Source organism: Amphiura filiformis, chromosome 18 (genome assembly GCF_039555335.1).
Source record: "Amphiura filiformis chromosome 18, Afil_fr2py, whole genome shotgun sequence".
NCBI classification, from domain to species: Eukaryota; Metazoa; Echinodermata; class Ophiuroidea; order Amphilepidida; family Amphiuridae; genus Amphiura; species Amphiura filiformis.
The window spans coordinates 19,340,470-19,355,297 of record NC_092645.1 but is presented as its reverse complement, the minus strand read 5'-3'; the positions used below and the strand labels follow the sequence as shown (position 1 = coordinate 19,355,297).

The 14,828-nt window shown below is 33.8% G+C and overlaps 1 protein-coding gene across 1 annotated transcript in view; it reads left to right on the top strand.

Annotated features, from left to right (window-relative positions):
* Positions 1-8,093, top strand: part of LOC140139013 (anoctamin-4-like) — an 89,392-nt gene extending 81,299 nt beyond the window's left edge. The window contains exon 26 of the mRNA XM_072160795.1: positions 6,418-8,093. Coding sequence (XP_072016896.1) covers positions 6,418-6,576 — 159 coding nt within the window. The 3' untranslated portion in view covers positions 6,577-8,093. The remainder of the gene's footprint in view (positions 1-6,417) is intronic.
* The last annotated feature ends 6,735 nt before the right edge of the window (positions 8,094-14,828 follow it).

Here is a 14,828-nt window from a genome sequence, read left to right as displayed (position 1 = left end):
AATGAAGACGAGTACCGGTACTATGGAACATAAATATGGAATAATTATAACTTTTCGCGATGTGACTGTAAATTATCCACTTTCGTTATCTGTACAGCGCGCGGACTGTACTTCGATTTGACGAGAACTTTTCCTGTAAAAGAAGACCTTTTAAAATGGATTCTTAAACGGATTTATACTACTTTCTTCGTTAACAAGTCGCGGTAAGACTATGTTGTTGTGTTCCAGTTTAAATTCATATTTATGTTGTCAATGATGCGAGTAAATCTTCGGACTTTTATACCAAGAGACAGTGTTAGAAATTTTTCTAACCTTTGCTACACTGATTATAAATTGACTTTTGATATATCATGTATTGAGAGAAATACTTTTCTAATTATAATATGTAATGTCTTGAACATATTTCTTTTGCCATTAAAATATTGGGTTGCTTGGTTTTACCATATAATGCACTGGGTGAGAATTTTTAATATGGCTGTGGTTTGCCACGGTTTTTGTTGGTTTTTTTTCCCGGTTGTCGCCAGTGCAGCGTGTTTTAGCTACACCTGCACGTACGGTCGGTATACAGTCAAGGGGTGCCGGGCTGGGCCCTTGGCCTGGCCATGCCCATGTTGTTGCCATCTCACCGAGTGCAATACTTTATGGAATTTCCATACTTTATTTGATGCTTTATATTTATGCTGTTGTTTTTATTTTTTGATATGATTTGAGCGGGTTTTGTTTGTTTTTCCTTCCTCAAGTTTCAGATACGACAAGTTCGGTATGCCGCACGTATCTGATTTTTCTAAAATACCTTTTATTATTATTATTATTTTTTGGTCTGCTTATTTTTGTCAATCAGGTCTATACATTTTTAGCTAATCTTTTTACTGCTTTCGCTCTCGTAATACCATGAATCATGTATTCGCAATTTTTCACCTGTGCATGTACATTGTGCATAACTGTGATCCCTGTGTGCCCTTTCGGTATGCTTCTTCCCATGTTCAGTCTCTTTTGTTTAGAAGTGATGATCAACGTCCCTGGGGCTGCAGGGATTCACAGTTGTGGTTTTTTTGTGTGATGAGTATCATAGCCACGATAACAGGTGCGTTGTCTTCTGCATAAATTACATGAATAACAGGTGGGAGGTTGTTGATCTGGGCCGTGGTTGCGTAGACTCAGTGCTTTCAGATTTACATAAACGATTTTAGCAATTATCCTTCATTATTTTTTTAGACCCGATTGGCAAGTGTAGTGATCGATCGCATGAAATTACCCGCTTTTTCGGGTATAACCAGTCTGTTCCATCATATTCTGGTTTATAGGCCAAGGCCTATTTTGAGTAACTTTGGCATATTTGCCTTTCAGAAGTATTATGGTTGCATAAATGTGTGTATAAACAATATGAATTCTTTAAATGATATCTATAAACATGGTAACACTTATAAACATGATAATGTTTCAATATTATATCAACAATATTATAATTATGTCAAATACGTGTATGTTATGGTGTACAATAGAGTTCCCTTTCATGAACCAATTATATATGCATGTATTGGTGTGGTATTCACAAGTTTGACTCTTCTGCCGGTCTGATGAAATACAATCTTTTTCCCTTTAATGTGCACTATTCCTTCAAACGTATTTTGTGTTTTGATGTTTGCAAACAATTTTTTTTTTTAAATGAGTAATCCACGTGGGGTTAGTTTTTATTCAATGAATGTTAGAGGTTTGGGGGATCGTGTCAAACGTGTTCAAGTTTTTTCTTGGCTTAAAAATAGACCTGCTGAAATATTTTTGCTTCAGGAAACTCACTCTAGTTTTAATTTTGAGCAGGAATGGAAAGATGATTGGGGTAATGCAAATGTTTTATTCTCTCATGGCACCTCCAATAGTAGAGGAGTTTGTATTCTTTTTAAAAACTCTTGCAATTTTGATTTGGTTAAAACTTACCATGATGAGGATGGTAGATTTATTATTTTGGATATTACTTTAAATAACCAAAAGATTACTGTTATTAATGTTTATGGTCCAAACAAAGATGATCCTCTTTTCTTTGAAAGTATCCATAGAAAGATGAATGACTTTGATTGTGAGTCAATTGTTTGGGGTGGTGATTTCAACTGTGTTCTTGATGTTATGATGGATAAAAAAGGGGGAAGGGCTCAAACACATTGTAATTCACGTAAATATATTAATGATATTATTACTGCATATGATTTAGTTGATATTTGGAGAAGGAAAATCCTAATGTGTATAAGTATACTTGGCACTCTAATAGTAATCCTCCTGTATATTGTCGTCTAGACTTTTTCCTTGTATCGTTTAATTTATTGTCTCAGATTGATAACTGTAGTATTTCTACTGGTTTTAAAAATGACCACTCATCAGTTGATATTAACATTGTAACATCTAATGCAGCTCGTGGACGGGTTCTGGAAGTTTAATACTTCACTTTTGCATGACATAAATTATGTCAATTCTGTGAAACGCTGGATTGATGACATTGTCAAAAATGATGATAATAAAGATCTGAATCGAATTTGCTTTGGGATTATTTAAAATGTCATATTAGATCAATGACAATGAAATATTCTGCAAAACTTTCCAGGGAGCGCAAAACTCTCGAAGCTAGATTGGTCAATAAGATCAATAATCTTGAAGAAAAATATAGTTCTGACCCATGTGATAATCTTTTAAATACTATTAATGAGTGTAAATCTGAGCTTGAAGACATGTATAAGATTAAAGCTGAGGGTTCAATTATTAGATCAAGAGCAAACTGGATTGAGCATGGCGAGAGAAATTCAAAATATTTCATTAATTTAGAAAGGAGGAATCAAAGACAGAAAACAATCTCTAAATTGTATAGCAGTGACTCCAATCAACCAATTACAGATCCCAAGGGAATTTTAGATGAAGAAAAGAAATATTATCAGAATCTCTATAGTTCATGTAACCCTCCTGATTTTAATTATGATGATCTTTTGATAATAATGATAATATTCCCAAGCTAAATGATGACATGCAAAAACAATGTGAGTGTCAGGTGACCAGAAAGGAATGTCTTGATGCTTTAAAAACAATGCCTAATAACAAAACACCTGGTACAGATGGTTTTCCCCTGAGTTTTATAAATTGTTTTTAATGATCTAGGTGACATTTTAATTAAAAGTTATAATTATTCTTTTCAGAATGGAAACCTTTCTGTTGATCAGTGCAGAGGCATTATTAATTTAATACCTAAGAAAGACAAAGACCCATCTTTTTAAAAAATTGGCGCCCAATTTCTCTTTTAAACACAGACTACAAAATCATCACAAAAATTATTGCTCTTCGCTTGAAACAGGTTCTTCCCAATATCATTCATAATGATCAAACAGGTTTTCTAAAAGGACGCTTATATTGGTGAAAATATTAGGCTTGCTCTTGATACAATTGAGTATCTGACTGATAATAACTTGCCAGGGCTAATGTTTTTAATTGATTTCAAAAAGCGCTCGATAAATTAGAATGGTCTTTCCTGTTTAAAACTCTTAAATTTTTTAATTTCGGTCAAGATCTTATAAGATGGGTCCAAGTTTTCTATTCAAATATTTCGCCTTGTGTAACAAATAATGGTCATGGATCCACCTTTTTTCCATTATTATGCGGTCTTCGTCAGGGATGCCCGCTAGCCTCTCTTATATATTATTTGTAGTGAAATCCTGAACTGTATGATCAGGAATGATAATATTGTGAAAGGTATTAAAATTGTTGATAAGGATATTCTTGTAAGTGCATATGCTGATGACACTACGATTTTTATTAGGGATGTTGATTCATTAAAACAGATTATTTGTATCCTCAAGAAATTTCAATCATTTTCAGGTCTTAAAATTAATTTTGATAAATCTGAGCTTTTGGCTCTTGGCTCTTTTCGTAGAAACCCTCCCAATGTTAGTGATATTGATCTGTCATACACCATTCAGCCTGTTAGACTTTTAGGAGTACTTTTTGATTCTAATCTAAATAATACTTTTGAGTTAAACTTTTGCCCAAATTAAAAAAAACTCAAAGAGATTCTTAGAATTTGGTCTATGAGAGATCTCACTCCAATTGGCAAAATTACCATTCTTAAATCTCTTGCTCTCTCACAGCTGATTTACCTTTTTTCTGTTCTCCCAAAGCCGCCTGATGCATTTGTTAAGGAATTGAATTCTATTATTTTCAAATTTGTTTGGTCAAACAAACCTGATAAAATTAGAAGAAGTACTATTATTGGGAACTATGAGCAAGGCGGTCTTAAGATGATTCATGTTCCATCCATTATTAACGGTCTCAAAATTGCTTGGGTGAAACGCCTTCTGGATACTAATGATAGTAGTTGGAAGTATTTTTATAGACACCATTTACAGAATTTAGGTGGTAATCTCATTTGGGAGTGTAATGTAAAACCTTCTGCTAGATGTATTAATCGTATTAAAAGTAATTTTATTAAAGATGTTGTAAATGCATGGTGTTTTACGACTTATGATCCTCCTGCATATAATTTTAGACATCAAATTCTCTGGAATAATTCTTCTATTATTATTAATGGTAGCACTATTTATAGGCATGTATGGTGCAGTAAAGGGATTAAGTTTTTGGAAGATATTTTAGATGATGATGGGGAATTTTTAGCCTTGTCACGTTTAAAAGATAAGTTTAATTTGAAGTGTATCTTTTTGGACTACTATTCACTTATTTATGCCATTCCAAATAAATGGAAAAGAAGTGTCAAGAGGGGGGAGGACAATGATAATATTAATTCATCTCAGGAGGAGATGCTAGCCAGAATTACGTAAGACTGTTAAAGTGTGTAAAACCATTAGTGATATCTGTATTAGTAAGCTCTTCAAACCACCAATCGCTGAGGAGAAATGGTCGTATATCTTTGCTAATATTGCTTTGAATTGGTGTGATGTCTATCAAATTCCATTGTCCTCCTCCCGATCGACCCAACTTAGATATTTTCAATTTAAAATTCTTCATAGGTACCTTGGTACCAATAACAATATGTTTAAATTTGGTTATGTTGATTCCAATTTGTGTTATTTTTGTAAACATGAAGTTGAGACTATACAGCATCTCTTTTGGGAATGTAATGTTGTAAGAAATTTCTGGAATGATGTTCAAAATCAAATCATAAAAAAACAGGTTTACCTGGACATGAAGAGTGTTTTGTTAGGTATTCTTGACCCAGATGTGTCCAAATTCAACTTCCTTGTTCTTCATGGGAAAAAATTCATTTATGATGTGAAGTATAAACAAGGTTCTCTAAATATTTCTTATTTTATTAGAAGGCTTAAGAAGACTGCTAAGGTAGAAAAAAGCATGTCATGTACTGGCAAAAGGTTAAATGAATGGCATAAACGTTGGAACTCCATTTTGTAAAATAATTATAATTGTATACCGTATCATGTTTATTGAGTACAAATGCATTGTTGTTTATACATATCACATATCATAATGTTTTCTATGATTATATTATATATGCTACGTTGTATGTAACCTGCTGATAAAATAAAAGCACGGTGTACCTGGTGTATACTGTGGAAAGATAAAAAAAAAATGCATTCTGAATTACGAGGAATGTCCTTCTGATATCAATTTTTTTTAATTTCATGATATAATACAAATTTTATTGTAAATTATTAAAAATTGAAAATTTTTGACATTTGACAGTCTTCAAAGTACACTTCATAAACCTAATACAGTAAACAAGTAGTGGCTGCGTAGGTTTGAAAAATTATCCATAATAAAGTCCAAGAGAAATAATTGGTGTCAAACCACATAATATTATACGAGTGGATATTCATACGTAGTGGTAGATAAAATGATTAAAGAGTTTAACTTCAACACTACACTATTTTTCGCTCACCTGGAACGTTTTCACTAGCTCGACTAGCGTCTTCAACAGACAAGATATCATCACAGCATCACCATCACAGCATCACCATCTGCTGAAGACACTAGTCGAACTAGTGAAAACGTTCCAGGTGAGCGAAAAATAGTGTAGTGTTGAAGTTAAACTCTTTAATCACATAATATTAATTTAATATTATGTGGTTTGACACCAACTATTTCTCTTGGACTTAATTCTTTATAAACCTAATGATATGCACTTAAAGCCAGGACCTAAAGTGTATGTAGCTGGGAGGAAAAGCCGACCATCATTAGAATGTGGGTGTATGAAACTCCATGGTTGAATAGTCATACACACTCCACACTTTGGACATCATACAAAAGGGTGTGTGTGTAGTTTACATGCAGTATCATGTGGAAATTTGCCACTGGGTAGCCTTGTAATGGCAGCCGCTCCAATGAGCAATTCTCACTTTTATAAAATCAACTTGATAAAATATATAAGTCAATAGTAAATTGATTGTTTCTACCATTGTTTTTTAATTCCAGCACATCATCTACATTCTCAAATTTGGCCTGGATTACATCATTCCAGACATCCCAGCACACATAGACAATGCCATCAAACATGAGAATTACCTGGCACAGAAAGCACTACAGAAACAAGCGTCAGAACATTCCAAAGGAAAGAAATCGGATACAGAGTAACATGCAGGGCCATTTAGGGCGTGGTTAGTGCCGTTTGGGCAGGCACATAGTCAGGATTCATTTGGAGGGGTGTGGGTGGCTAAAAAGTGGACCTTTTGTGAATTTTTTACTTGAAAAAAGGGTTGATTTCAACTTTTCTGCAGAAAAAGGGACCAGATTGGCAGGGGGAATGGGAAAAATACAAGATTGTTTTACCTATTGTGGGAAATACACATGTGAGCAATTCAATGCAAGCTATTTTATATAGATTCTTGCCTATATTTCTTGCTTTTATAACATTTTATTTGTAGAATATTGGAATATTTAAGGAGCATGACCTTTTATTGAAGACAGAATTAAAAAGACTAGTTTGCGTCTGACGTCATCTGTCAATCAAACTTGAGCATGGTTTGTTTACAAGTGTCGTGATGATGAGTTGCTGAACGCCCCGGGCTGAACGCGGTGGTAAATCCGGACTCCTTATTGTTAAGTTTGCACCTTCAAACAAACATCTCAAAAGCTAGGTTTTTATAGTAGGAAACTTTCTTTCCCAAAGGCACCATTTCAAAAATGCCTAGAAAAGTTGCTTTTGCCTGTAAAAGTAGGTAATTGTCTGCTTTGATCGGCACCAGATAAGTCCTTCCTTTTCAGCGCTTCAAGGATGGTAGGAAATTTGATTGACAGTGATGTCAGATGCAAACTAGTCTTTTTATCTCTTGTCTTCAATTATAGCGGTGTTTACACTTAAATATTGAGACAAGTAAACCTGACACACAAGAGGAATGGTATAGGTTCTATAAAGGAGATCCAAAAGGGGTGTCATTTCTGCCCCATGTCAATGACCCAAAACTTTCATTTTGATACAGTATTACTCTTAACTCAAGAACTGCAAGACTTATCAAAATATGAAAAATCGAATCTGTTCTCTCATTATGCTCAGGGCAAGATATACAAACAAGCATACAGGCTTTAATTCAGAACTGGAAGTGCGGTCTTTGTCATCCTGCAATCCCGGAAAAAATGTGTTCGAAAACCCTGCGTAAATCCCATGTTCTTTTTAGTATTGCGTGCACGCTATATGAGTCACTGGAAACCAAGAATTATAATAGTGTTGTCTCAATGTTCATATTACTCAGTCATATCCCTCCCCTTTCCCCACCAAACAATGTTGGGAGAAGATATGGTGAAGATAAGCATATTGGGCATGCCAACATTGTACAGGGGTAGAAGGGGGACCATTTGCAATAAGGCCTTTAAGGGAAGGGGTATGAATGTTTGGACAGTATTTATTGTGGGACATTAGAGCACATCAGACATATTGAATTCCATTCTGAATATGAAGAATGTCCTTCTGATATCAAATAATTTTGATTTTTTGAAATTCGCAATGTAATACACATTTTATGGCAAATCATTAAAAATTGATATTTTTTATATTTAACAGTACTCAAAGTAAAATTTATAAATCTGATGATTTATACTTAAAGTGGATGTAGGTGGGATGAAAAGCCGACGATCAATTGAAAATTTTGACCTTTCATATTGAAGATATGGATTTTTTTCCCAAAACACCAAAAAAAATTAGGTCTTTTTGGGAAAATTGATCGTCGGCTTTTCCTCCCAGCTACATACACTTTAAGAATATATCATTAGATTTATAAAATTTACTTCGAGGACTGTTATATCTCCAAAATGTGAAAAATATCAAATTTTGATAATTTGTCATAAAATTTGTATTATATCGTGAATTTCAAAAAATGATAATTATTTGGTTTCAGAAAGACATGCTTCGTATTCAGAATGCAATTCGATACGTCTGAGGTGCTCTCATGTCCCACAAAAAATACTGTCGAAACGCCATAAACGCTCATTCTAGATCCCTTAAAGTGTTCGAACAATAATTTCTAATATTGTGGGTGGGGGATACGCAATATACAAGATTGGTTTGCCGCTAAGTGGCTATATCAATTTTCCAATAAAAATGGACCCATCGCTATACCAAAAGTCAAACTGTTTGGCCCAATTTGACAAAAATTGAGGAGTAGATTTGAAATGGAGTCATCCATTCAGGTAACACTATTTGAAATTCACACTCCCTGTGTGGAATATTTGGGTCATGTCTTTCATAGGGGGTCAACTGAAATAGCCTATTAGGTGTTCTTGACCTCTTAGAGAAAATAAGTTGTCACTCTTTAAATTTTCTCACTTCATGGCATCCAATGGGCTATTCCATTTAAAATCCACACTACCCCTGTAGCTTAAGTCCTCCACAGAGGGAGTATGAGTTTCGAATAGAATAGAAATTTGGGTAACTTCCATTTGAAATACTCACTCCAGTTGTGGAATATATAGGTAAAGCCACAATACAGAGGGAGTACGAGTTTCAAAATGATTAATCCTGACCAATTACATTTTGAAAAACATACATTTTGGAAATATCTTCCACAGGGGTAGTGTGTATTTCAACTGCAAGAGCCCAATGGCTGTTGCTTGTACCATCGTCCCTACATTATAATACTGGCTTTTAAGTCTGTATTATAAGCTAATTACAATTTTAAAAAACTCTTTGCTTGTAATTAGCTTCATTTAATGTACAACATGTGTACCTCTAAGTTGTAAAGTTTTGTTTTGTACCTTTTAAGTTGTAGTTTAAATTTTGTTAAACCACAGGCTCGTACGGAGGGGGGGGGTGCCGGGTGCAGGGGGTGCGACCGCACCTCCCCAAACTTGCAAAAGTATACAAAAAGTCCCAAAATTTAAGAATTTGCAATCGCTTTTACGTTTTTTGGTCAAAAAGGTCCAAATTGGGGGAAGTCCACTTTTCACAAAATTGCCCCCCCCCCTTTGGAAAAAAGACCACTTTTTCAAAATCAGCTCCCCCCCAAAAAAAAATCCTGCGTACGGGCCTGGTTAAGCACCTTGTTCAATCATTTGCTATAGTGCTATATAAGTACCTGTTTATGTTATGTTATGTTATGTTACTATGTTACGTTATGTGATGTTGTGTTATGTTATCATGAGAATTCTCTCTTGCTTGATTTGTTCAGTAACTGAAATAACTTACCATATTATATTCATTATGACAAAATGTTTTATTTTATATGAATGTACAGCAGAACTCAGGAAGGTTCAGCATTATTTTTATGAAAAGTTATGGAAATATTTTATGTAGTAAAATTGATATGGGTGATATAAGTCTATTAGTGTTTAATTTCTTACTGTGTGTGTGGGGGGGGGCATTTGTAGTCTTGGATAAAGAAAACCATTATAAGGCTATTCCAGTTGCAATCCATACACCCCCTATGGAAGACACAACCTTATTCTCGATTTCAATTGGGATTGCCGTTTGCATTTGAAGTCTGCACCCCCTCTGTGGGAGATTAAGAACATGTCTTCCATTGGTGGTGTGTGTATTTCAAGCAGAATATAGCCAACTTGATACACATCATGTCCAAATGAATTTGACTGTAGGGGTGAGTTTACACTCCGTTGATCAGTGACCAGCAATACGCCGATTTAGGATATCTCTACTGGAATTCCCTCCCACAATGAAATATGCATATTGCATAACAAAGCCTCCGAACTGTATCTATTGTTATGCAATACACCTACTGCATTTTGGCACAAATTGACTTCCAGTAAATAAACCCTAAATCCGCATATTGATTTTTGACCGGCAAAGTAGATGGAGCACCTTTTCTCAATGGAAACCACCACCATTCCCAACAGAAGCAATCTACAAAGTGTCCCAGAAAAAAATACTGGGTGAATGAATTTAAACTAAGGAGACATCGGAATGTTTTTTAACAAAATTTAAAAAGCAGCGCATAGCTCATTCTATTCTGCATCATATAACTTTACTTGATTCGGTTGACTGGTTGCAAAGAAATGAGCGATATTACATAATTCGCGCATCAATGCAATTCATTCAAAGTTTGATCAAGAGGCAATTTTTTCATACTTGCTCACCCTTCCTAAATTTGGGATATCTATTTTTTTAATCTGACAGTGTTATGTTATTCATGCTTTAACAATTCAGTGAAATTGTGCACATATATTGTTTAAAAAAAGTCTTCCAAAAAAAAAAATTCCCCCTGGACAATATGTGACTCCTCGTCACAACTGAGCCCGGAAGTCGCCAATCATCATTTTTGAGATATTCAACCAAAATATTCTGCTTTAAATTAGCTTTAAAATGATGTATATCATGTCTATAGTACTTGACATTTAAGGAGTGAAAAATCAATAAAACAGTCAATAAATCCTTTGTTTCCTATTGTTTATTGTTAAGTTCGATGGAGCATATCTCAATAGTGGCACTGGCGACATCCGGGCTCAGTTGTGGCGAGGAGTCACATATGTTATACCAGAGAAGATGTAATAAAGAGGAGGTTGATCAAGCTATCCTCAAACAAAATATGTGTGAGACCGTCACACTCAAAGTTAATGATGAATCACCCTATTTAGCTGCTTAACAATAGAATACCACAATAGGGTTTGAACCCGGGATGGGTGTGATACACAAGTTGCAGCTAACTGCTTTTAGGGATAGGTCAGTGTGTGCATGTCATCATGCTATACACAGCATGCATGCAGACCCTGTCATCTTGTCAGATTTCAGATAAAATATGACTGAAGTTCTATGGCAAATTATAATTTTTGCTACTTGTTGCCACTTTCAGACTCTATTATTTAAGATAAAGAATGTTATCAATTATCAGAATATCTTTATTAGGTTGGCAGGAAATGACAGGAAAATATATAAAATAATAAAATAGAAATGATCAACAATCATCACTAAAAATTTCTTCTTTAGAAATTTATATATTTACAAAAAACGGTGGATTTGGGGGGAAATTTTACAGCACTCGATTTCTTTCTTGTATTACCCACATGTGGTATCCCATCCAAGCAGCAGGTCCTTAACCCACACGTTTCATACTTTTTAACAAATTCTTTATAGAAACATGGGAAATATTTTCAATTCTGAGTGAAAATTGGTCAACCATGGGCGGTCACACACATAACATCATAGGATATTTCAAGTGGATGTCTAACTACTTGAGAATAAAGGACTATGAATAGATGCGACAGGATTACCTACGGGATTATCTCAAGGATATAATTCCGTTGACCCTCCTCTTTATTACATCTTCTCTGGTTATACCCCTTCACAATTGAAAGGGTACAAAATATTAAATACCGGTAGGCCTATACCCCTGCAGCAAAATGCTAAAGGAAACAATGCCCTTCGATAATGAAATATGTAGTGACCACCGCCACCCACAAATTAGCTATGATTAGGATAATGAACTGAGTGCAATGCATTCGTCAAGATAATCGCACGCGCCGTGGAGTTATTGCATTTAGCTCGAGAGCCGATAGGCTCAAGAGCTAAATGCAATAACTCCATGGCAAGTGCAATTATCTTGACGAATGCATTTGCACGAAAGTACATTATCCGTCATACACTTTGAGTGTATTAAAACAATAGGCAATATTAATTGCTGCATTCATTATATTAGTTTTAATATTAGGGAAAATATCTTACATTTTAAAAACACCATCAGGCCATGCCATTGACCAGCTTGGTAGCATTTAACTGGTAAAGAAAATCAATCCCTGTATAAGCTAGCTATCAATTGCGCCATAGGTCATACTTTTGTAACTTATTCACGCATGGTTTGTAACCAATTGACTTTATGTTGTGATCATTTAATATCGTGGTTTCGAACACAGAGAGCACTGAACCAGTTCACCTGGAAACGATCAATTTAGATGTCCGACTAGTACAACGGTGAATTGAGAAGAGAAAAAAAACATATCAACTGGACTTTATAGCTCTACAATTTGAACTTTAAAATCTACTTATATTAAAACAAACGACATTGGGATTTTACAATTTGTTCAGTATTATAAATCATGATCATGATATTATGCGCTAGTGTGTGTTTCCCGGGCCCGGCCATGTTATTTTAGATATAGGCCTACATGTATTTCATTTGTAAAATGCTGAATATTTTGCAATGGTGTCATCTTGTATAATTATGATCCACCTGTTTTTGGCACTTTTTAATTAATAGAAGCTCGATTATTCTCATTTGATGTTTGATTTATTTGAGGTCATTAATCATAATTTATGACAATGATATTTGCAAAATAGAACACCGTTTGTAACTATACCATTTTAACACCACAGAATGTATATTCGTACTTTTTTGATGGTATATATATCAAACAGACAATTATATAGTTACAGAGGTCACATAACTCTACTATATAATTATGTGTAAGTAGTATTTCTAGTATTTGAGCGTGCACGTATTATCTAGAATCTATTGTTTAGCGTGCGTGTTTTAGATAATGCATTATTTAGCGTGCAGGTTTATATAATTTGGGCTATGAAGGTTAGTTCGCAAAAATAATGCACGGGAGAAGAATACATAACGATGAATAGAAACGGGCACTAGAAGTGTATATATTAAAATTGGACTTTTATTGCCATTATGATTATGATTGTGCTGTTTAATTTAGCAAAACAGGAAAATGTTTTAATCCCGAACAATTAGTGCTGTGGAATTGGGTACCTAAACGGTTTGCAAGAAATTACACACAGATGAAATGAAACATTCAGACCAAAAAATATTGTTTACGTCCCTTTTATTCAACCTTCTACCCTCATTCGTTTCAGTGTTCTTATATTACATTCCATTATATACTAACTACATGTACAAATATTATGTTTTAACACTTGAAATTCACTTAAGTCAACGACACGAAAAGTTAATGCTAAATTGTCAAATACTTTATTAACACTTTAGTCTAGTTCAAGTCTCAAACCACGATCACATAACTTTTACCTTTGTGAACGTTTAGGTAATTCAACACCTGCCCTGGAAGTTTGAACATATTCATTATAGACAGTTTTTATTATCACCAAGCATAGACTTGGTAACAGTCTAGCACTGTTACAGTAGGTGTCAAATGTTGTAAGTTGGAAGTCTCTAGTCATTTGAATTCGCATTTTATTGAGACCTGGCAAGAGTCTAGGTATAGGTTGTATTCAAGAATATAACCCAATCATTACTTATTATTTCTAAAAAAACTCGTAATAAAAGTTACAAATTTCAACCTAATAATGTGTTTATTTGTTTTAATGAAATTTAGTATGAAATTTACTGTAATCTTCAAAGTAACATATTTTTTGTTTTTTATTTTCATATATTATACAATTTTCTTCCACTACAGTTGAAAAAAAAAAATTAAATGAAAAATACAAAGTGATACAAAATACAATACACAAACATTTGTAAGCAATTGCAAAACATTACTTACAAAAGTTTTATTCACATTCTCTTCCCAACAAAAAAGTCTTACATTTACTGAAAAATGAAAGCACACCAAAAAGCTTGCAAATTTATTTAGAATGTAGAAACCAAAATGGTTACTAAAACTTATGAGAAGTCTGTTAATGTTGTAGATTTTAAACAAAACTGATTTTTTGTCAATATAACGGAAAGTTAATGTTATAATGATTAGCATTTCTTTCCCACCCAAATTAAAATCATTACAAGATTAGGTAATATACAAATATACACAGATAAAAATAAAAGAAAATATAAATATTGTTTATATGATGCATACATTTCAACAAGAACATTCGTTAATCTATTCATTCTCATCATAGCTATTCAAAGCTCTTCATAGAGAAAATCTTTACCAACTTTTTTATGATGATTTTCAAGTTTCCAAACAGTTAGATTTTGATGACAATTTAAATTTTCCTGGCAAAAATCCACTAAATCACATAGGTTTCTGAGAATGCAGGATCAAATGAATACATTCCCACCCACTAAATTATCTCCAAGTAGAAATTATGTTTTGGGCCTAGAATTGAGCCTTGTGGAAACCTCCAATCTAAGCTGTTCATTCTAAGCATTATTCATATTATACATTGGATAATGACAATACAAAATGTAATTCTGATTTGTGAATTAAAAACGGTTCATTATGGATAAGTCTCATCAGGGACCATAAATTGACCCTTGAAGAACCCCATCCGCTTAAAAATCCTTTTGGAATTTCTTTTTTCCCCCATACAAAATACTAGCACTACTATTTCATTGTATTATACATTTTTTTAAATGATTTTCATTGTGAAAATTGAGTTATTTTAAAAATGAGTTACATAATGTGGATTACAATGAGTGTATCACAGCAAAATTCAAGGCTAAATTAACCCACAATTATACACACAAATAAACAAGCCTTTT